We start from the raw sequence: 20,863 nt of genomic DNA on the forward strand, positions 1-20,863 counted from the left end.
TTTATCATTAGTCTTTATTTTATCATGTTATTTCAGTCCACATAAATATTTAACATTTAAAGTCAAGTCAGTGCTTGTTTAATCTTTCCCTCTGTGCACCCCATGTCTCTATCTTCCCCTCATTCTCAGGGCGTTTCCTTCTCGGGCGTCTTTGCACGTGCTGCCAGTGCTCGTGACACCCTGGAAAGTGCCGCCTGGTGCTGAGCGAACTCCTCGCACGTTTGGTGCAGGATGGTGCTGATGGCCTGCAGGCGCTCAGTGTGGCACTGCAGAGCGGCACCCAATGTTTCGCTGGTGGACGAGGCTTTGTAGCTGCCCTCACTCACTCCCTGCAGCCTCTTCTTTCGATTCTGCAGAGTGATTAAGCGGGCTAGTTTCTGGAGAGACAAAACGAGATAAAGAACAAGCGCAGATATGTGTTGAGCTTTTAAATGTTCGGGGTTTTGTAATAAGGCTCACAGAGAGCAAAAGACAAGGAGAGGTTATTTCTGCTATTCTTAGTTAGTGGGAGTGGTTTCCATCAGTGGAAACTGTGGAACATGAGTCAGTAAAATCTCTTATGTTGTAAACATTGCCACCGCACCCTCATTGAAACTATGATGTAACACTTTGTGACAAAAGACTTGTGTTATCTATTACTTGAAGACTGCGCTCCATTAAATTTAGAGACAGTGAAGAGTAATGCTCGTACGTAGATAGAGGAGAACAGTTCAGAAACACAGATTCACCCTTTCTTTGGCGTCCTGGAGGTTCGTCATGTCAGAGCCGAGGACGTTGCTGGTGCAGAACAGTTCTGTGAGCTGCTGCTTCTCCTGCACCAGACTGTCTCCGAGACTGAGCTGGCTCTGCTGAAGCTCCCTGAACACATGCTCACACTCTGAAACCTCCTGGCAAAACAAATAAGTTCACATTAAACATGTTCTTGGTGCATCTGCAGATGCTGAAAATGCACTTCTCCAACCTTGCGTGTTAACTTGATCTTGCGCTGAAGGCCCTCGTTGGAGCGCTGAAGTTCTCCCGTTGTTTTCTGTCGGTGCGAGCTGTGGCCCATGGCCTCCTTGCGCAGGATGAGGGTCTCCCTTTTCGCCACGACTGCTTCGCTTTCCCTCATCAGCTGCTCCTGCTGCTTCGTCAGCAGGCTGACTCGCAACTGGACACACGAATAATCATCTTATGATAATAATCATCTAATAATCGCGCTTTATCGATTGGACTTTTTAAGATTTATCGAAGAGATACTGCAGTCAGTTTTTCTGCTTATTCCACCCCGTACGGTTCGGAGGGACACACACCGAAAGGTTAAGAAAAAAGTGGTTAATAATACATTTGTGCTGTACTGTACACGTCTGTGACACTGACGCAGCCACTGCTCACGGCTCCATTACCTCCCCCACAGTCATGGCTCTGTGTGACTTATGAATACATTTCTTTAGAAGTTTGACTCTGCAGTGTTTCTGTAGAACCCTGGTGTCACTTCACTTCCACTTTCTGGGAAATATATTGTACACATTACAATTAGGGCTGGGCAACGATTGAAATGTTTAATCTAATTAATCACATGATTTCCCTGATTAATCACGATTAATCGCATTTGTACGCAAAATCCAAAAATGAATTAAAAAGTAGTGTATAGCCTTCAGCATTTTTTTATTTTAAATGTACTGCCATATGAATGAAAGTGCCATAACATTTGTTGTGCAAACACACTTTTAACATCAGCATTTTTATGTAGTTTTTATGTAGAAGCCTCGCTCCACTGCCTGTTTCCTTGAATAACTTGCTGGTATCAGTTGTGTGTTTTGCCTTTAAGTGATATTTTAGACTGGAACTACTACGGTGAGAAGACAATTCAACTTGGCAGTGTTTACAGATGACTTTGGTTCTGTCGACTCCGCCGTATGGAAGAACTTTAAAATGAAAATGACATGAAAGTAAAAGTTCCGAACCCTTCTCCATGTTTGGTGGATCCGCCGATTACTTTCTTTTCCGGTTCCGCAGCAGACAGCAACAGACTTTTACAAAATAAAAGCCTGTGAGCAACAGACTTTTACAATAATAAAAGAAATTATAAAACCTGCGTTAATGCGCAATAAAATATTTATTTTAGCCCTAGTTACATTTCTATGTTGCTTCACTCTTGCTCGGATTCATCAACCTGCACAAATTCTCTGCACCGCACTTTTGTTCATATAAGGTGAGATCTTTAACTGTGAAAACAGCTGCACAGTGCAGAGATTCCTGTGACAAAGGGCAAACATTCAGACTGCGTTTACCTCCATACGGTGTATTTCAGCTTTCATCTTCTTGATTTCTCCCTCGTGAAGCTCTGAGTCCACAACTGAACGAGTCTCCTTTAAAATCTGGGTCTTCTTCTCCCACAGCATGATCTGCCGCCTGCAGGTCACACACGTGCAAAACCACACACACACACGCAACAAAGAACACGTGTCAAAAAAAAAAAAAGCATCAGATATGTGTATTAGGTATGAATCTTTAACTGAGCTGCTTTCTAAAATACACAACATATCATCACTACTTTAATCTATTTCTCATACATGTATTTATATATTTAGTCATCTGATCAGGGAACATGAGTAAGATAAGAAATGGGCATAGAGATGTGGACTGACTAGACTGAATAAGGACAAAATGATGAAGTGACTGACTCAGCCTCCACCAGGCAGTTGAGCAGTCTTTCTTTTTCCTCCTGCGTCTCGCTGAGTTTCATCTGCATGTTGACAGACTTCCACTCTGCCTCCTAGCAACAACATTTTATCTTTAGCGATTATTTATGTAAAAACGGCAGAAAAGGGGGCTAAATTTGGAGCAGCCCTGCCATGCCTTGATTCTGTGAAGGAAGTCTGTCTCCATCAGCGTGTTCTCCTCATCCAGAGCCTGGCTGAGCTCTTGGTTTTTGCTCAGGAGGGTGTTGAGCTTCACCAAGTCTCTCCTCAGCATCCTCGAGTTGCTCTCCAGTTCTGCCTCCTCTCGTTCTTCAAGTTCAATCTGACCTAGAGGTGTTGAAGTAGGACTCGGTTTAAATATAGTTGCAGATTGTTGTGTTTACTATACGTTAACGGTATCTCAACAAAACCTGTGTTTATTTGACTCTGATGCTTTACAGACAGTTTAATCCATCGTTTATTGCCCTGTTTTTGCAAACATGTGGGTGTTTTCATGTGATGCATACTCTCTAAGCGGATTTTCCTCTGCTGCATTCCAGTGTAATCCATCTGCAGTTTACGCATCTCCCTGCTGTCGGCCTCTATCTCCTGGTTCAGTCCTACTAAAGTTCCCTGCTGCGTCATCCAGAGCTGATGATTATTATTGATTTGCGCTGCCAGCTCCTCAATATGAGCCATTATTTGCTGAACCTTGATGTGCTGAGGACTCAGGTCTTCATTCTGGGAGCAGGAAACACAGTTTTTAACATCTGAGTGCAAAGGTTGTTTATAATGAATTCACAAATTTTGCACTAATCTTTCTCATTGATTTATCCTCACCCCAGTGCTGGCCACGATCTGAGAAATCTTGCTGTTGCAGATGGAGACTGTCGCCTGTTTCTGCTCGATGAGTTGAACAAATGAAGAAAACTTGGCCTGACTTAAGTTCAGCAACTTGTTCAACTTGGCAACCTCCTCGTCTAAGGTTTGCTGGGTGAGTGCAAGCTGGCTCACATGTTGCTCAACCTTTTGTTTCTCCAGTTTCACTGACAATACCTCGTTCTCCAGCTGCTGCAAGTGATGCATCTAAGGGTTCGGGAGAAATTATAAATAACACACAGATTGTTAGATTTGGTTAATGCTATCAGTGGCTCCAAATCTAGCCCTCCAAAAGTTAAAAATGACCCTAATAATGTTGAGCTTATGATTGAAGCCATAAGCTGGTGGAGCGTGGGGGTTTGATTAAAGCTTAAATGTATGGTGGCTCAACAGTAGGTACTTAATCTATGAAATAAACAGTTTGCCACTTTTATGGTAACTAAAAAAAGTTCCTCAGACTAAATCCGGAAAAAGAAACAGATGGAAGCTTAAAACTGCAATGATTTTTCTACATTTATAACATCACCGTGTACCTTCTTGTTCTTGAGAGCGGCCGTTTTGGCAGTGAGCTGCTGGGAGTACTTCGCGGCCTTGTTGTGAGTGAGCTTCTTCTGCATGTAGGTCATGATTTTGTCTTCCAGCTCCAGACGAACGCAGCTCTCTTTCTCCAGCTGCCTCCTCTGAATGTTCAGTTCAGTCTGGTATGTACCAGTTTCCTTGGAAAAGAGCACAGAAGAAAGAAGGATCAAGCATAAATGGGAGTGTGGGGTTGTTACAGAGGAAAAGAGCGCTGGCCTTCTTCTACTAACCTTTGTGAGCGCGGTGAGAGTCCGCTCAGTCTCATGCACGATGCGCAGGCAGGTGCTATAATCGGCCTGCAGCGCCTCTTGCTGAGCCCGTTTCTGACTTATCAGTTTTTCAGAAGTGGCACAATCCATTTCAGACCAGCTGAGCTGCTGAGTCAGCGTCTCATTTTTCTCCTGCTCTGCGATAAAACTTTTCTTGTAGCTTTCGATCTCTCTGTCCAGCAAATTCACCTGATGCTCGACGAAACTGAAGGAAAAACACAGAGCGATTGAAGAATGTTACTGTTTGCTTCTCAGTTCGCTCTGAGGCTGTTGCTTTTTAGACAAATCGATCAAATCAAATGTCATTTTTCCGCAATTTCCATTCATGATCCTGGCGTGAAAAGCAGTGAAAACCAACAGCCTGATACACAGAAACACAATTTCCAAAATACTGCCACTGTTTATGAAGAATGTCACCAACAGGAAGGTTTCAGTGTGCAGTTGAAATACATAAAGCAGCTTTATAGTGGACTAGCTGCTTAATAATATTGAGCCTCCTCTTTCCCTCCATCTTACCGCACGTCCTGCATCGAGTCGGAGGCCTCAACTCGTCTCCTCCTGGCCATCAGGCTCCTGTTCCACTGCTGCACCAGCTGTTTATGCCCCATCAAGTGCAACTCCATCTTCATCTCAGCCTGCACAAAGACACAGCCATGAAGAGTGTGAGCGTAGATGTAGATCATTCGCAAGGGATATGGCAGCACATCTACTGTGGGTAGAACACCAGAGTTCAAAACTGTGACAGTGACTCTGACCGGCTACTTTATTTAGAGTAAATTTAGAGGATATAGGGAGTAACACTGTCAATCACTCTTCAGTTCCCAGAGAGGTTTTCAGAGAGTAAAACCACGAAGTTGGAGAGTTTATTTTATGACACGATCTGTCTGATTATATGTCAAACTAAGACATTCTGCTGATGTGAGATAAAGAAAAGCTGTTAAGGAGTCAGAACTCACTCAAGAGTTGGTGGCACAAGTGATGAGATTGTTGGACTTACACTTGTTATGTGGTAAGAAAAAAATCCAAAAAAATGTGGCTTTCTATCCATTAGATGTGGAATTGTAAGTATTTGCTTACGCTTTAGAAGTAGGAACTTTACCTTCTGGAGTCTGCACTCCCAAATTGTTTTGATTACTCTTATCTACACATGTCGGCATGTTTTCCATGTGGAAGTACACTGTGCTTAAAGGAGAAATTAGTTTTTTTTTTAAAACCTGGACCTTATTTCTGGCATAAAATACGTTTTAAAGTATTGGTGAATGTTTTTGAGGGTTATTTTCACGACTCTTTAATGGCGTTTGTGGAATATTCACTTTGTATGAAAAGTGCAACTGGTTGTGTGGGTTTGTCAAAATGGGGGCCATGCTTAAAAGAGTGGTGGCCATGGCTCTCTCTTGGCTCCGCCCCCAACAGTTACCTCAGAGAGAGCCTCTTTGGCTGCTCGTGTCTCCTCTGCTTGAGCACTGGCCTGGGCCTCATACATGGCGATCTGCTGTGTCAGCCTCTCCATCTCCTTTGTTAGACGCTCCACATACAAGTCCTGGTGACACAGGAGCGTTTTTTTAAAGAAACATCAGTAACTTCGTCAGTGACAACGTCAACTACAATCCAAACTTTTAAAACATCTGGTGGTTTTAATGAGTGCACCTGCTTCAGTTTCCTTTCTTCTGCCTGAGTCTTCTCAGCTGCTGCTTTATGTCTGAAATTATTCACAGTCTTGACTTTAAAGTGCAGATCTTCAATGTGTCCTTGTGTGATAAGGAGGTGTTGCAAGAATCTGTCCAACAACGCATGTAGCTTAGTCACTGAAAAAAATAGAAAACTGTGGTTTAGATGCATGAATTGGCGCTTTAGGCTGAAACATTTCTGCATATCTGATGGAGCAAACAGCAGACCACTACTCATACAAAACCTGCAGAGCAGTAACAAATGTGAGGTTTTCAATCTGTCCAAAAATAGTTTCAGCAACTGAATATCTTGCATTTAAATTTAAAAATTGTTACCTTAAAATCGTGATCTAGAAACATATTCCAGTCTATTGCTATTTAAACTGTGTTAAACTACAAACCTTCAGCAAAAATAATCAATATCCAGAGCTGTGTTACTTTTAAAAGGACTGAGTTATTATTAAAAGTAAAATACGGATACATATATAACAGAATTTAGATAAAAAACTGAGAGGAAGTTAACACTAAGCTTCTAACAACACTGATATCTCATGCTCTTGGAAGTTTGTCTTGTGCTTTTGGAGCTGTGGTTGCTCAGACTGTGGTTTCTAGATTAAAAATCAATCATTTTCTCTTATTTAAAAAAAGTTTAACGTAAAGAGGCAGCAGTTAAGTGGGAAATATGACCCTGAATGGGCACAGTCAGTTCCACCTTCAGCTTGGGCTTGGCTGTTCTGGCTGCTTATGTTGGAATATCTGCTCTTCACCACCTCCAGCTGATCGTGTGCCTGCTGACGCTTGGCTTCAGCGTCTGCCTTTGTCTGATGAATGTCCTCCAGCCTCTTTTGCACTGTGGCCAGATGTTCCTGAACCCTGAACATATCGACTAAGACTTCCTGGTTGCGGTCGTCATCCTCCCTCTCAAATCCAATCTGGGGTCGCAGGAGCAAGAGCACAAGTCAGATGATGTTAGTTTATTAGCCAAACATTCTTCACAGGTGTTTTCACTGCTATGTCGTGCATTAAAACATACGAGGAGCATCGTCTCCTTGACACATTTGCAGGTTTTCTTTTAAACAAACAGAGAAGAAGCCCACCTTTTCATAAAGCTCTGACTTGCCCCTCTCCAGCTGTTTGCGGAACAGATTGCTCAGAGCGCCTTGAAACCTTCTGACCAGCGGCTGCAAACAGGTGACGTGGAACAACAAAACGTTATCTTTTTTAAATGATCAATGTACATGTTTAACATCAGAGACAAAAAGCTCAGAGCCTGATATTTTATCTTTGGAAAGCAGCTGGAAAAAAGAATTAATATGACAACAAATGGCTATTCCATGAACATAGAAGGACTTTAAGACTAAGATACAGACGTGTTCGGGATCAATAATGATAAAATCCTCCTCCTCCTCTTCTTGCTCCTGTGGGGATTCCTCATCCTCCATGTCTTCTGCTGAGTCAGGGCTCAACAGGTGAGGCACTGAAACACACACGATAAAAGGCATTATTCAACAAATAAAGATCATTGTGAATGCTGCTGAGTGAATTAGCCTGTTTTCACCACTTTGTTCTCTTTGTTTCCTGTATTCAGACAAGGTTTTTGTAAAGGTAGTGAGAGTATTTAGACATAAGTTAAACACTTGTGTTAAATTAACCTATTATACTGACAGGTAAGTGTGTGTGTGTGTGTGTGTGTGGGGGGGGTTACGGTACTCACCTGCTACGCTGAGGTCAAAGTCCGGCTGGGGTGAGAGGTCACCAGGCTGAGGTGCAGATGGTTCCTGTGAGTCACCCACAGAGGTAGTTATAAGCTCACATCGTGTGTTGTGAAGCAGATTACATTTTCAGTGTTGAGCTTTATTTGATGAAGACTTCCTACAACTGTTCTAGTCCTAACCTCCACACCACCTGGACAAATATCCAACGCGCCTTCATGAGCAGAAGAAGACACAACAAAGCGGGGAAATGAAAGATACAGGTCTTTCTGAGCTCTCTGGACATCTCACCTCTGGACCAAGTGAGCCCGGCGCTCCACTTCCCTCTGCCACCTCGCCACCTTCATCCTGCAGGTTGGTGTAGCCCTCATTTTGAGTGGCGCTCTCCTTCAATCCCTCCTCTTCCTCAGCGCTCTGCATTGAACCTTAAATGACCAACAAGTGGTTAACAGATGGCACGATTCACACGGAAATGTCATTTTTCTGAGAAACAGACATGCCACGCAACTAGATAAAGTTACTCCTCTTTTTATGTTGTTTTGGTTTTATTTTACTGGCTTTCCGGAAGTGGCTGGTGTTGAAGACGCAAGACCTTCGAATAAAAACCAGGACTGCGTTGCGGTCGATGGAGGTTGCGGGAAACCTTATCTCACAGCGACTGACGGCAACAAACTTTTGATATTTAATAATAAAGGGGGAAAATGCTCCTTATAACCACTACAATGCTATTTAAATTCGGCTTATTTTTTATTCGGCTTACCGCTGCTAAACCGCCACCAGCAGGTCGCCGCAAAAACGTTGCCGGGCAACCGCAAACTTCCGTTAAAGCAGGAAGTGCAGAGCTCAAAGCGATGCTCTGCAGAGTCAGGTGTCTGCGTGGGGGTTGTTTTCCACCGCTTAATGCTGTCATTGATAGGTTTTGGCTGGCAACTCCATTTAAACTGAATTAAACTGCAACATTTTGTTGTTCAAAAGCTTGTACTACTCTGTTCCCTTTATTCTTTCCTATGGTGCATCAGTTCATTGAGGTCTGTGGACACTCTCTTTAGCTGAGCATTTCAGTCAGACTGAGGTCTGGACTTTGACTGGACCATTACAATAGGTTGATTTCTTAATTTTCAGACATTCTTCTGCAGATTTGCCGCTGTGGTTGGGATCATTGTCCTGTTGCATTTCTCAACTCCTGCCAAGCTTTAGCAGCCAGACAGATGGTCTCACATTAGATCATAAAATACTTTGGTATACAGAGGAGTTCATTCCCACCAGACAGGATGCCCATTGATGTCGGTGCTAAATCAGGGCGACGCACAATTGCTCCTATTTCTTTCAAATCAGGGTAAAGTAAAGTTTCAACAACAATGAAAGCTCAAAATTAAAACAATGTATCATGAATGATGAAATACACAATCAAATATACAATAATGTTACTAAAACTAAGAAAATGTTGGATAAGAGTCCTTTAAACCCTCAGCAGTGTAGGCTAGTCAGATTCCACTCGCTTCTGTCGCTGAGTTATGTCTGCCTCTGATGGTATCTGAATTCATATTTTCAGTCCACCTGCAGCAGGTAAAAGCAACAATAAGACTGTCAGTTTTACACTAAAATCCCTGTACAGATTTATATTTCAACCACTCGTACAGAAAACTGAATACTGTCCACAATTTTCATGTATTCTTTGATATGCTACATGTTTTTGACAGAATTTAGGCTTTATATCCATTTTCTTCTTCTATAACTTATTTTCTTAGTTTCTTTTCCATATAATCGTAAACTTTGTTTACAACATTTTAGGTTCTCAGTTATAAATCTAAGCTATATACCATATGAAGCATCATATTAACACATATTCAGTTATTATTATTGTCCTCATTCTGCTGTCCTCTTTAAACTAACCCAAATGTATGATTTCAGTTACAGAAAAAAGAGATTTTTCCACAATATCCTTCCTTTAATTATTTCCATTTGCCCATTTTACAGAGTGTGATAAGTGTAGATCAATACCAGGAAATTAAAATAAGGCAGCATCTTCCTCCATGAGTTCAGACTGACATCAACTGACGAAAGTAAGCTGTTTGCTCTTATATGAAAACACAAAACCCAAATACAAAAACACCAGATTTTCTTCCTCATCATCCATCTGACGGGCAGGTAAAAGCAAAAAAATCCTTTCACAGATCTCAGCACTGATCAGTTCATCTTGCACATCGTGACTAACTATCACATGTTTCATTAATGTTGTTAAAATGGATTTATTCAACATGCTGTAGTGAGCCGACGGGTTCTGCCACAGGATGGACCCAACAGCCAATCAACCAACACCAAGTATGAGAAGAGAAGAGCTGCAGCTGTATGTTCCTGGAGCAGTACCGCTCTCTGGTGGCGAACACTGGAAAAGCCTCCATAGGCATCTGTAATAATCAGCTAACTAGTTTAAAACAAGTACTTGACTTTAGCAGCAAAGGTTTAATGTGAAAAATAAAAAAATGTAACACTTAATTCCTTGGTTTTCATCAGTATCCGATACATGTGGGTAGACAGAATGCTGGCGACAGCTCTGCCATCTATCACCGCATCTTACCAGTCCTCTGATTGTCTGACAGCCATTTTACACAGACTCTTCCTCATTTTTCTCCCGTGTTTCTTGTTTTTTGGTATATAGTTAGTTCTATTTTAGTAAAGCTAATTTACTATTTCTTTGGGGGAGACATTTTGATCTGTCTGAACCAGATGTGATTGTTGAAAACAGAACGTGTGTTTTATCTTCTTTCCTTCCATCTCATCTCCTCTGCATGACTGCTCTGACAAATTAGTTTATCCTGTTCATACACTCAGTGTAAATCTGATGAAAACGAATCAAATACAACAAAGCAGTCAGACACTCTGCATTAAGTGTTCAGTTTGTTCAGTTTTTGTTAATGGCCCCAAAAAGAAGAGTGAGGGCACAGGTAACCCTCCATACAATGAAGTTCAGCACCTCTACAACCTTGTGCAAAGGTTTAAAAAAAGCTATAACGGTGGGATTTGATACCGACTGTTTTATTTAAAGCGAATTGTTAGGTTTCTGTCTTTGTAACATGCCCCTAGTTGCTTCAGCTCTGCCTCCAAAGCCCCTCCCTGCAGAGGTGACTGTCATGTATGTGCAGACCTGTAACCATAGCAACTGCGTAGGTGATTAGGTGCATTCAACTTTTGGTGACGCAGGGAGGCAGTGGCTTGACATCACGCACGATGGTGCTGAAGCAATGCATGCAGATTTAAAAGCTTACCAGCTAAAAATGGTCAAATCTGGTGGGAAAGAGAAGAAATGGAGAAAGAAAATAGGAGAAAGAGGACGGATCTTACCGGGAGGAACTGAATCACTCCACTGAATACAATGTTTGCTAATTAACAAGCTGGTATTCTGCAGCAGTCTGATGCCTGGCTAAATCTGACCCCATTTTTTTTTTTTTACAGTAAACAGCAAACAAAAATCATGTGTTTACTATATAAACTCATGCGTGGCAGATTTTTTTTGTTTTTTAATATTGAAACGCTTTAGAAATGCAATTCATGAACTGATTAATTTGCAGTGGACGGATATGTTTAACGTTCGGCTAGAAATGGACTGAGATGTGGTTCCAGAGGCTGATCCAACAGTTTGAACATAGAAACATTATTCTGAAATTAGAGGCCGGAGTTAACCTCAGAGGAAGCCAGAAAGGAATGTCACACATTTGGGCGTTTTTTGGATGCCAGTGCTACTTTGGCATGACATTGCACTCTAATCTAATATCTGGCTAAAACTTGGGAGCAGATTTGCACACACGCACTCATAACAAAAGAAAAGATAAAGTTAAATAAGGTCAAGGAACCACAATCAGAAACTGTAAGATATAACCTAAGCTTACCGTAACAAAGTTCTTCTGTAATCATGTTTGAACATTGTGACCTTCAAAACTGACAAAAATGTGAGTTTATGTTTCAATAAATTGAACCTTTTTTAAAGAAAGATTAAATTTTTTTTGCAGTCGAGGACATCGAAAGACATGTAAATGTAATAAATGTTCTTGAAAACCCCAAAGCTCTCCTCCTTTTCCCCCTTTTATCTATTCCCTGTAATGCCTGACCTTTTCCTTCTTTCCCGTCTCACTTCTCTGTCTCCTCAGCTGAGGTGTGCATATGGATTACCTGATGAGGCTCAGATAATCTACAATACCACAACACAATGTTGGGGAGTATTTTGGTACCCAACCTTAAATCAGGTGGGTGTAACCAAGTGACTGACGTTCTTCCCATCAGCTCTGGCTGTTTCAGTTTTGGGCCAAATCACTGCACAAGCCTTCTGGTCAAGTTTCCAGAAGTCCAGTTTCAACTTAATGCCCAAGTCCTCGCAGACCTTAAACTTTTCAATGATCTTCAGACCCACTACCTGCAGGGAGCACCATAACGGTCCAGCGTGGACTGGACTGGGCAGCAGCCAAAGGCGAACTGGCTAAACTTTGCTCGTAGAGATGTGAAGCGGGGCTGAGAGAGGCTTGAGTTGGATGAAGTCTGACTCCCTTCAGGAGCAGTGGTTCTGGAGGCATTCTCCCAGAGAAAAGCTGGATGTTTTTCTCCACTCTGGAGTTACTCTGAGGTGAGAGGTGGAAGGCCTCCTGGCCTTCTTGTGGCCTCCTGTTTCAGTACACAAACACAGGAGTTTTTCCCAGTAGATGATAGCATGGGTTCCCTGTGCATCCAGGTCAGGGAACGGGCTCTGATTGCTGCTCAAAGTGCACAATCCCACATGTAGTCTCTGGGTTACGTGCTGGAGAGTGCACCACCTGGAGACCCCACTGTCCTCCTGCGAAACATCACATTCATGTGGGTGACAGCAGTGAAATCTGGAAGGTGATGATTGGGAGTAACGGCCTGCCCGATCCAAACTCAAGTGGTGTTTGTTGTCCGTTGCAGGAAGGTCAGGAACAGAACATCTGGACTGAATACCAGGCTGGTGCTCCCATTTTCAAAAGGGGGGACCACAGGATGTATTCCAGCCTCAGGGGGTCACACAGTACTGCTGCTGCAAAATAATCAATCATGGAGTGTACATTTTAAACACTGTTTGTGGATTTTGAATTCAGTTAATCATATCTTGGTGTAAAAGGTAATTTGTTGTCGTTCGTATGTGGCTCATTTTAGACGTGGTGGACGTGTATTATAGTCACACAGATTATTTTGATTTTTTTCTATTTGGGTCAGACCACATGTGATCTCTCATTTCATGACTGTTGCAGCATTAAAACCACCAGATTGGAAAGCTCTCCTTCTTATCATTTATCTTAAGAAGAGGCCTCATGATGGGGCATTCTGACACTATGAAAAAATCTGCAGCAATAAAAGGTTAAAATAAGGATAACGCTGTCTGTACGGCCCGAGCACGGCTGCAGCTTGTGATGTGATGAAGCCTAAATAAGATATAACCAAGAGTCAAGAACGCGAATAATCTTAATGACATGAAGCTATCAGTGACCTTCCGTTTCTTTATTACCACAACAGGAAAAAAAGAGAAATAGAGTATAGTGATATGCTGTAATGTCCATAAAACTGATATTTTATTCACAATAAAACATAGAAAACATATTAAATGTTGAAAGTGAGACATTTTACTATTTCATTAAATGTTAGTTGATTTCCTGGCAGAAATGTGAGCAAAAGGCTGGAAAAGTGAGATGTAGTGAAATGAAAGAGGTGGAGGAATATGTTGTGGCTAATTGGGTTAACTGGAACAGATGGACAGAGCCATGTGGATGTGGCTGTATGAGTCCAGTGGACACTAAATTAGACCTTACAGTGCACTGTTGAAAAACCGTAAACAGCAAATACAATACAGAACAGCTAATCTCATTGGAAGTGGCAGATGGCTTGATGATTTATCTAAAAGATATATAAATGGCAGACCTGCCTTTTTAATGACATACTGCTGCTTTGGATTTCAGCCATGATATCAGAGCCTGCAGTGTTCATTAAGAACCTACGTCAGATTCAGAGTCCCCACTAACTGAATGTTCTGCTTTAATAAACTCAAGGACTCCGTGGGCTTGCAGTGGTCGTGTTCATTCATCTTTCTTTTTCTACAACTCTGCCTACATCCCTATTAAAGTCCCATTAAGCTTTAATGAACCGACTACGTCCAAATGAACAAAACGTGGGCTCAAAGATAGTGCACTTTGATCAGCATCCCCTCATCTTCCATTCTGTCCTCCTGACCTGCATCCATCGTGCTGATTAGTGAACGTCCTGCTTTCATCATTCATATGAAAATTACATTTCCTCCAATACATCCTTCTGCTGGAAAAAAACATACGGGGTGATTAATACTATTTAATATTCACAGAGCACCTTCACACAACTATTAAACCCCTGATTAGACCACCTTTTGATGAGTGTTAATGCTGCACTGTTTTCTAAATGAAGACTAATGCTACAGCCTCTGCTGGATGAGCTAGTTTACCAGCAGTTTTGCCATATGAGCCAGAATAGTTGTGGTGATGTCAGTGTTTTTCTCTACAGCCTGAAAGATATTAAGCAACAGCAGCCAGAGGAGTCAAATGACTTGTGACGAGGTGTCACTGCACTTGGCTGCGATCTGGTGACAGTTGGAAAATGCAAAAGCATTCAGACTGACAATCCATAATGTAACGTATATATAAAAAGGCCATTTTTGGATAAGACAAACCCTCTGAATGTTAGATTAGTGTCTCCACACACCTTTTAGGTAGACAAAATGATGTTTAAACAAAACTAAACTTCAAGACTTTGCATAACCTGACTGATCATCTAAAAACGATAAAAGAACTCAGTAAATTCAGTCGTTTGTTAAAAGACTTAACAGCTTAATGACATGAAAAGTAGCTACAGCAGCACAATGTGTGAGATGTTGAGATCAAATAATACAAACTACAGTTAGATATAAGTGCAGAGGGGCCACAAAGAACAAAAAAGGGATTTAATTTCTGTTTTATTTCCACTTATGTCATAATGTCGGCGGCTTTTTTATCAAATGTGATCCAGTAAGTCTTAATTTAGGGGGAAGAAAGGTTGATTTATACGAAGTGACAGATTGCAGGATGTGGCCAAACCAAGTGTAAAAGTGACAAACTGTGCCAGCTGGTTGGCTCAGAGCTCAGTGCTTTGCCAAAATTAGGACTGGCACAAGTTCATGGCACCTGATTGTAGTGGACAAGGTCGTGGAGACCTTCTTTCTTTGTCCCTGTTGGAGAGGAAAAATAAAGCAACAGGTGAGTCACTGAGTTTCATAAGCTCTGAGTAACCTGTAAAAGATCCATGTTAAAGTAGAAGAAACACCAGTCTACAACATGCTGCCGTCGGTTTCTGTGTGTTAAAAACTGTGGGAAAACATGGTGTTACATCACTGACTGATCAGTTAGGGCACCCCTATATTAATATTAATAGATAAAGGAAACTATGGATCGTAACTAAAATATTCTAACGTTAATACTTCAGGAAAACAGGCTTGTTACTCGAAAAATAAAACAACCATTGATCCTGAATCCCACATTGTAGCCGGTCTGCGTGATTTATGACCAAAATGTTAATTATTGTTCATTTTAAATGACTTTTATCTGTTAATTTCAGTTCTGATTTAAATTAACATCCAGATACAAATTCTGAAATGGATTCCAGATTAAATTATTTCACATCAATCAAGTCAAATGTAGGTCAAAACAGTTTGTTCTGTGGTTTTTAAATAGTCCATCCATCCATCCATTATCTTCCGCTGGTCCGGGGATCGGGTCGCGGGGGCAGCAGCTTGAGCAAAGAGACCCAGACGTCCCTGTCCCCGGCCACTTCCTCCAGCTCTTCTGGGGGGACCCCGAGGCGTTCCCAGGCCAGCCGAGAGACATAGTCTCTCCAACGTGTCCTGGGTCTTCCCCGGGGCCTCCTCCCAGTGGGACGGGCCCGGAACACCTCACCGGGGAGGCGTCCAGGAGGCATTCTCACCAGATGCCCGAGCCACCTCATCTGACTCCTCTCGATGCGGAGGAGCAGCGGTTCTACTCCGAGCCCCTCCCGGATGACCGAGCTTCTCACCCTATCTCTAAGGGAGAGCCCAGACACCCTGCGGAGGAAACTCATTTCGGCCGCTTGTATTCGCGATCTCGTTCTTTCGGTCACTACCCACAGCTCGTGACCATAGGTGAGGGTAGGAACATAGATTGACCGGTAAATCGAGAGCTTCGCCTTCTGGCTCAGCTCCTTCTTCACCACGACGGGCCGGTGCAGAGCCCGCATCACTGCAGACGCCGCACCAATCCGTCTGTCAATCTCCTGTTCCATTCGTCCCTCACTCGTGAACAAGACCCCGAGATACTTGAACTCCTCCACTTGGGGAAGGATCTCATTCCCGACCCGAAGAGAGCATTCCACCCTTTTCCGGCTGAAGACCATGGTCTCAGATTTGGAGGTGCTGATGGTCATCCCAGCCGCTTCACACTCGGCTGCGAACCGCTCCAGTGAGAGCTGAAGGTCACGGCCTGACGACGCCAACAGAACCAAATCGTCCGCAAAAAGCAGAGACCCGATTCTGAGGTCGCCAAACCGGACCCCCTCAACGCCCTGGCTGCGCCTAGAAATTCTGTCCATAAAAATTATGAACAGAATCGGTGACAAAGGGCAGCCCTGACGGAGTCCAACCCTCACAGGAAACATGTCCGACTTACTGCTGGCAATGCGGACCAAACTCTGACACCGGTCATACAGAGACCGAACAGCCCATATCAAGGAGTCCGGCACTCCATACTCCCGGAGCACCCCCCACAAGAGTCCCCGAGGGACACGGTCGAACGCCTTCTCCAAGTCCACAAAACACATGTAGACCGGTTGGGCGAACTCCCATGCATCCTCCAGGATCCTGCGGAGGGTATAGAGCTGGTCCACTGTTCCACGGCCAGGACGAAAACCACACTGCACCTCCTGAATCCGAGATTCGACTATCCGGCGGATCCTCCTCTCCAGTACCCCCGAAAAGACCTTACCAGGGAGGCTGAGGAGTGTGATCCCCCTATAGTTGGAACACACCCTCCGGTCCCCCTTTTTAAAGAGGGGGACCACCACCCCGATCTGCCAGTCCAGAGGCACTGCCCCCGATGTCCACGCGATGCTGCAGAGGCGTGTCAACCAAGACAGCCCCACAACATCCAGAGCCCTGAGGAACTCAGGACGGACCTCATCCACCCCCGGGGCCTTGCCACCGAGGAGTTCCTTGACCACCTCGGCAACCTCAGCCCCAGAAATGGGAGGTCCCACGTCCGAGCTCCCCAACTCTGCTTCCTCATCGGAAGGCGTGTCGGTAGGATTGAGGAGGCCCTCGAAGTACTCCCCCCACCGACTCACGACGTCCCTAGTTGAAGTCAGCAGAGCCCCGCCCTCACCATACACGGTGTTGACGATGCACCGCTTCCCCCCCCTGAGCCGCCGGATGGTGGACCAGAATCTCCTCGAGGCCGTCCGGAAATCGTTCTCCATGGCCTCCCCGAACTCCTCCCAAGCCCGAGTTTTTGCCTCAGCAACCGCCGAGGCTACGTTCCGCTTGGCCTGTCGGTACCCATCAGCTGCTTCCAGAGTCCCACTGGCCAAAAAGGCCCGATAGGACTCCTTCTTCAGCTTGACGGCCTCCCTCACCACTGGGGTCCACCAGCGGGTTCGGGGATTGCCGCCACGACAGGCACCGACCACCTTGTGGCCACAGCTCCGGTCGGCCGCCTCAACAATGGAGGCACGGAACATGGCCCATTCGGGCTCAATGTCCCCCACCTCCCCCGGGACATGGTTGAAGCTCTGCCGGAGGTGGGAGTTGAAACTCCTCCTTACAGGGGATTCCGCCAGCCGTTCCCAGCAGACCCTCACAATACGTTTGGGCCTGCCAGGTCTGACCGGCTTCCTCCCCCACCAGCGGAGCCAACTCACCACCAGGTGGTGATCAGTTGACAGCTCCGCCCCTCTCTTCACCCGAGTGTCCAGGACATACGGCCGCAAGTCCGATGATACGACTACAAAGTCGATCATCGAGCTGCGGCCTAGGGTGTCCTGGTGCCAAGTGCACATATGGACACCCTTATGCCTGAACATGGTGTTCGTTATGGACAATCCGTAACGAGCACAGAAGTCCAACAACAAAACACCACTCTGATTCAGATCGGGGGGGCCGTTCCTCCCAATCACGCCCCTCCAGGTCTCACTGTCATTGCCCACGTGAGCATTGAAGTCCCCCAGCAGGACGAGGGAGTCTCCCGGAGGAGCACTCTCTAGTGCCTCCTCCAGGGACTCCAAAAAGGGTGGGTACTCTGAACTGCCGTTCGGTGCATAAGCACAAACAACAGTCAGGACCCGTCCCCCCACCCTAAGGCGGAGGGAGGCTACCCTCTCGTCTACCGGGGTAAACCCCAATGTACAGGCGCACAGCTGGGGGGCGATAAGTATGCCCACACCTGCTTTACGCCTCTCACCGCGGGCAACTCCAGAGTGGAAGAGAGTCCAACCCCTCTCGAGGAGGCTGGTTCCGGAGCCCAAGCCATGCGTCGAGGTGAGTCCGACTATATCTAGCCGGAACCGCTCAGCCTCGCGCACCAGCTCAGGCTCCTTCCCCAGCAGAGAGGTGACGTTCCACGTCCCAAGAGCCAGCTTCAGTAGCCGAGGATCAGACCGCCAAGGTCCCTGCTTTCGGCTGCCGCCCAGCTCACATTGCACCCGACCCCCATGGCCCCTCCCACGGGTGGTGAGCCCGTAGGAAGGGGGACCCGTGTCGTTTCTTCGGGCTGTGCCCGACCGAGCCCCACGGGCACAGACCCGGCCACCAGGCGCTCGCCGGCGGGCCCCACCCCTGGGCCTGGCTCCAGGGGGAGGCCCCGGTGACCCGCGTCCGGGCAAGGGAACACGGTGTCCATAAATATTATTCATCATAGGGGTCTTGTGAGCTGTTCTTTGTCTGGTCCCTCATCTAGGATCTGTTTGCCATGGGTGACCCTACCAGGGGCTTAAAGCCCCAGACAACATAGCTCCCAGACTCATTGGGGCACGCAAACCCCCCCACCACGATAAGGTGACAGCTCAAGGGGGAGGGGTTTTTAAATAGTGTTTTTTTTTTTTTTTTTTGCAGGATTTACAGCTACAGATCAGAGCGGAGATGAAGGAAATTATGATATATGTAAGATTAAAAGAGGACTTGGTAGTGAGCTGGAAGAAAACTTGTCAAAGGAGAGAGCTGTTTCAAGAAAAGGATAATGCATTATAAATGCACACTTTACTGTAAGTGCTCAGCAGGGGAGGAGGAGCAGAATCCTGGGGAGGTGCCTCAAATCAAACCAACTGTGATAAATGTAATGGATGCTGTGTTACATTGGCAGTACAAAAGTGTTTTTTATCCTCTCCACAACCAAAGTGACTCATCTTTAAAGTCATTTACCTTTGGAGACTTTAAAGTCTCCACTATCGGTTCCTCATAACTGAAGTTATCATGTTGCATAACAGGGGATGCAGGATCAGATGTTTTGGAGCTGGATCAACATACTGTATAAACAATATTCAGGATATCTCAGCTTCTGTTATTTGTTTTATTCAACCATTATCCGCCTGAAGGTTGAGGACAAGGATGAATGTTATTAAAACACAAGTGTGACATATTTACTGAAGAGGGCGTTTGATGCATCAAGGCCTGAAATACCAGCAGGACTAGTGTGCTACGTACCTTTTGTTGCATCAGTTTTATTGCGGATGCAGAGGGAGAGCTTGTTGCATTGAGGCCGTTCCACCAAGTTAAATACTTTTACGGTTTAGATCAGGCAGAAGTGACAGTTAAGACAGCCATTTAGTTGACTGTTGTGCTGTAAAAAGAATGCATTTTAGATTTTCTTCCAAACGTGACCTGCAAATAAAAGACTTATTCAGTACAAATTAAACTAAAATACTTTATAAAGACACTCATCTGCCAAATAACAAAAATCTATCCCTCCATCCATTTTCTATACCCACTTAATCCAACTGTAGGGTCGCAGGGGGGTAGCTGGAACCTCTCCCAGCTGTCATCGGGTGAGAGGCAGGGTACACCCTGGACAGGTCGCCAGTCCATCACAGGGCCACACAGACAGAAACGAGACACACAACCATCCACGCTCACACTCACTCCTAGGGACAATTTAGAGTCACAAGTTAACCTAACATGCATGTTTTTGGACAGCAAGAGGAAGCCAGTACCCAGAGAGAACCCATGAATACACAGGGACAACATGAAAACTCCACACAGAAAGGCCCCAGCCGGGAATCGAACCTGGAACAATCTTTCTGGGAGGTAACTGTGCTAACCACCTTACCACAGTGCTCCCCAGGATGCAATATAGTTACCCTTAACCAAATCTAAAATCTTACTCAATTTGTCACAAAGGCAAAAACATCCACCACATGATCGCTAAAATAACCAAAATTTAAGCCTACATCTGTTATTACTCCTAAACTTGGCATGCCACACAGGGGGATGGGACCCAGAATGACGTGCACAGGGCAGTGCATCGCCTTTGGATCCCTATTTCAGTTATTAGACTGATTTAAGAGGAGAGATAAACTCCAATCCTCAACCAAATGAAGTTAAGCCCAACCAGGAAGGGACAGAACTATGTTGTAGTTGTTTGTGTTTAAATGAAAACCAGCAAAATGTTGTCCATGAGGGTGATGGTCACCTGGTAATAAGAATGTATTTCAGCCCTAACCACGATCTTTCTTCTGACCCTAATGTAAAAATAATGTCTGATCTGATGTGGAAATGCTCGAGCTGTATTTCCCACCTGCCACTTGTGGGGGTGGTACTTTACATAATTATGGATCATATTTAAGGGCATGAACCATCAACCTATATGATCATTTCAACTGGAGGACTTATTAGAAAGGACTCTGACCTCTTTGGCTGATGAATGATGAGCCTGAGTGTTTTACTGATACACAGTAATAAAGCAATCATCTGAGCCAGAGTCCAGAGTGAGCTTTGAAAGCATATATAAATGTAGTTATCTAAATTCTCATGCACAAGAGCTCACTAACTCACCCATTTCTTCAAATCACATCCC

The 20,863-nt window shown here is 44.6% G+C and overlaps 1 protein-coding gene across 1 annotated transcript; it reads right to left on the bottom strand.

Annotated features, from left to right (window-relative positions):
- Positions 1-31: 31 nt before the first annotated feature.
- ccdc40 (coiled-coil domain 40 molecular ruler complex subunit) lies at positions 32-8,552 on the bottom strand. Its single transcript, XM_075464473.1, has 19 exons — positions 8,530-8,552; positions 8,061-8,194; positions 7,772-7,835; positions 7,428-7,534; positions 7,155-7,238; positions 6,770-6,989; positions 6,038-6,195; positions 5,808-5,930; positions 4,907-5,025; positions 4,352-4,595; positions 4,076-4,258; positions 3,504-3,749; positions 3,191-3,404; positions 2,842-3,011; positions 2,667-2,758; positions 2,274-2,394; positions 962-1,150; positions 729-887; positions 32-377 (listed from the first exon to the last, which is right to left on the bottom strand). The coding sequence occupies exons 2-19, from the start codon at positions 8,187-8,189 to the stop codon at positions 126-128; spliced, it is 2,874 nt and encodes a 957-aa protein (XP_075320588.1). The 5' UTR covers positions 8,190-8,194; positions 8,530-8,552; the 3' UTR covers positions 32-125.
- Between the last annotated feature and the right edge of the window lie 12,311 nt (positions 8,553-20,863).

The sequence above is a fragment of the Odontesthes bonariensis genome, chromosome 4, assembly GCF_027942865.1.
Source record: "Odontesthes bonariensis isolate fOdoBon6 chromosome 4, fOdoBon6.hap1, whole genome shotgun sequence".
NCBI lineage: Eukaryota > Metazoa > Chordata > Actinopteri > Atheriniformes > Atherinopsidae > Odontesthes > Odontesthes bonariensis.

Coding starts and splice junctions, on each gene's coding strand:
- ccdc40 (XM_075464473.1), bottom strand. CDS start 8,189: ATGCAGAGCGCTGAGGAAGAGGAGGGATTGAAGGAGAGCGCCACTCAA. Junction 5,931..6,037: donor AAGAAAGGAAACTGAAGCAG/GTGCACTCATTA, acceptor CTGTGTCACCAG/GACTTGTATGTGGAGCGTCT. Junction 2,395..2,666: donor AACTGCCTGGTGGAGGCTGA/GTCAGTCACTTC, acceptor TGTGACCTGCAG/GCGGCAGATCATGCTGTGGG.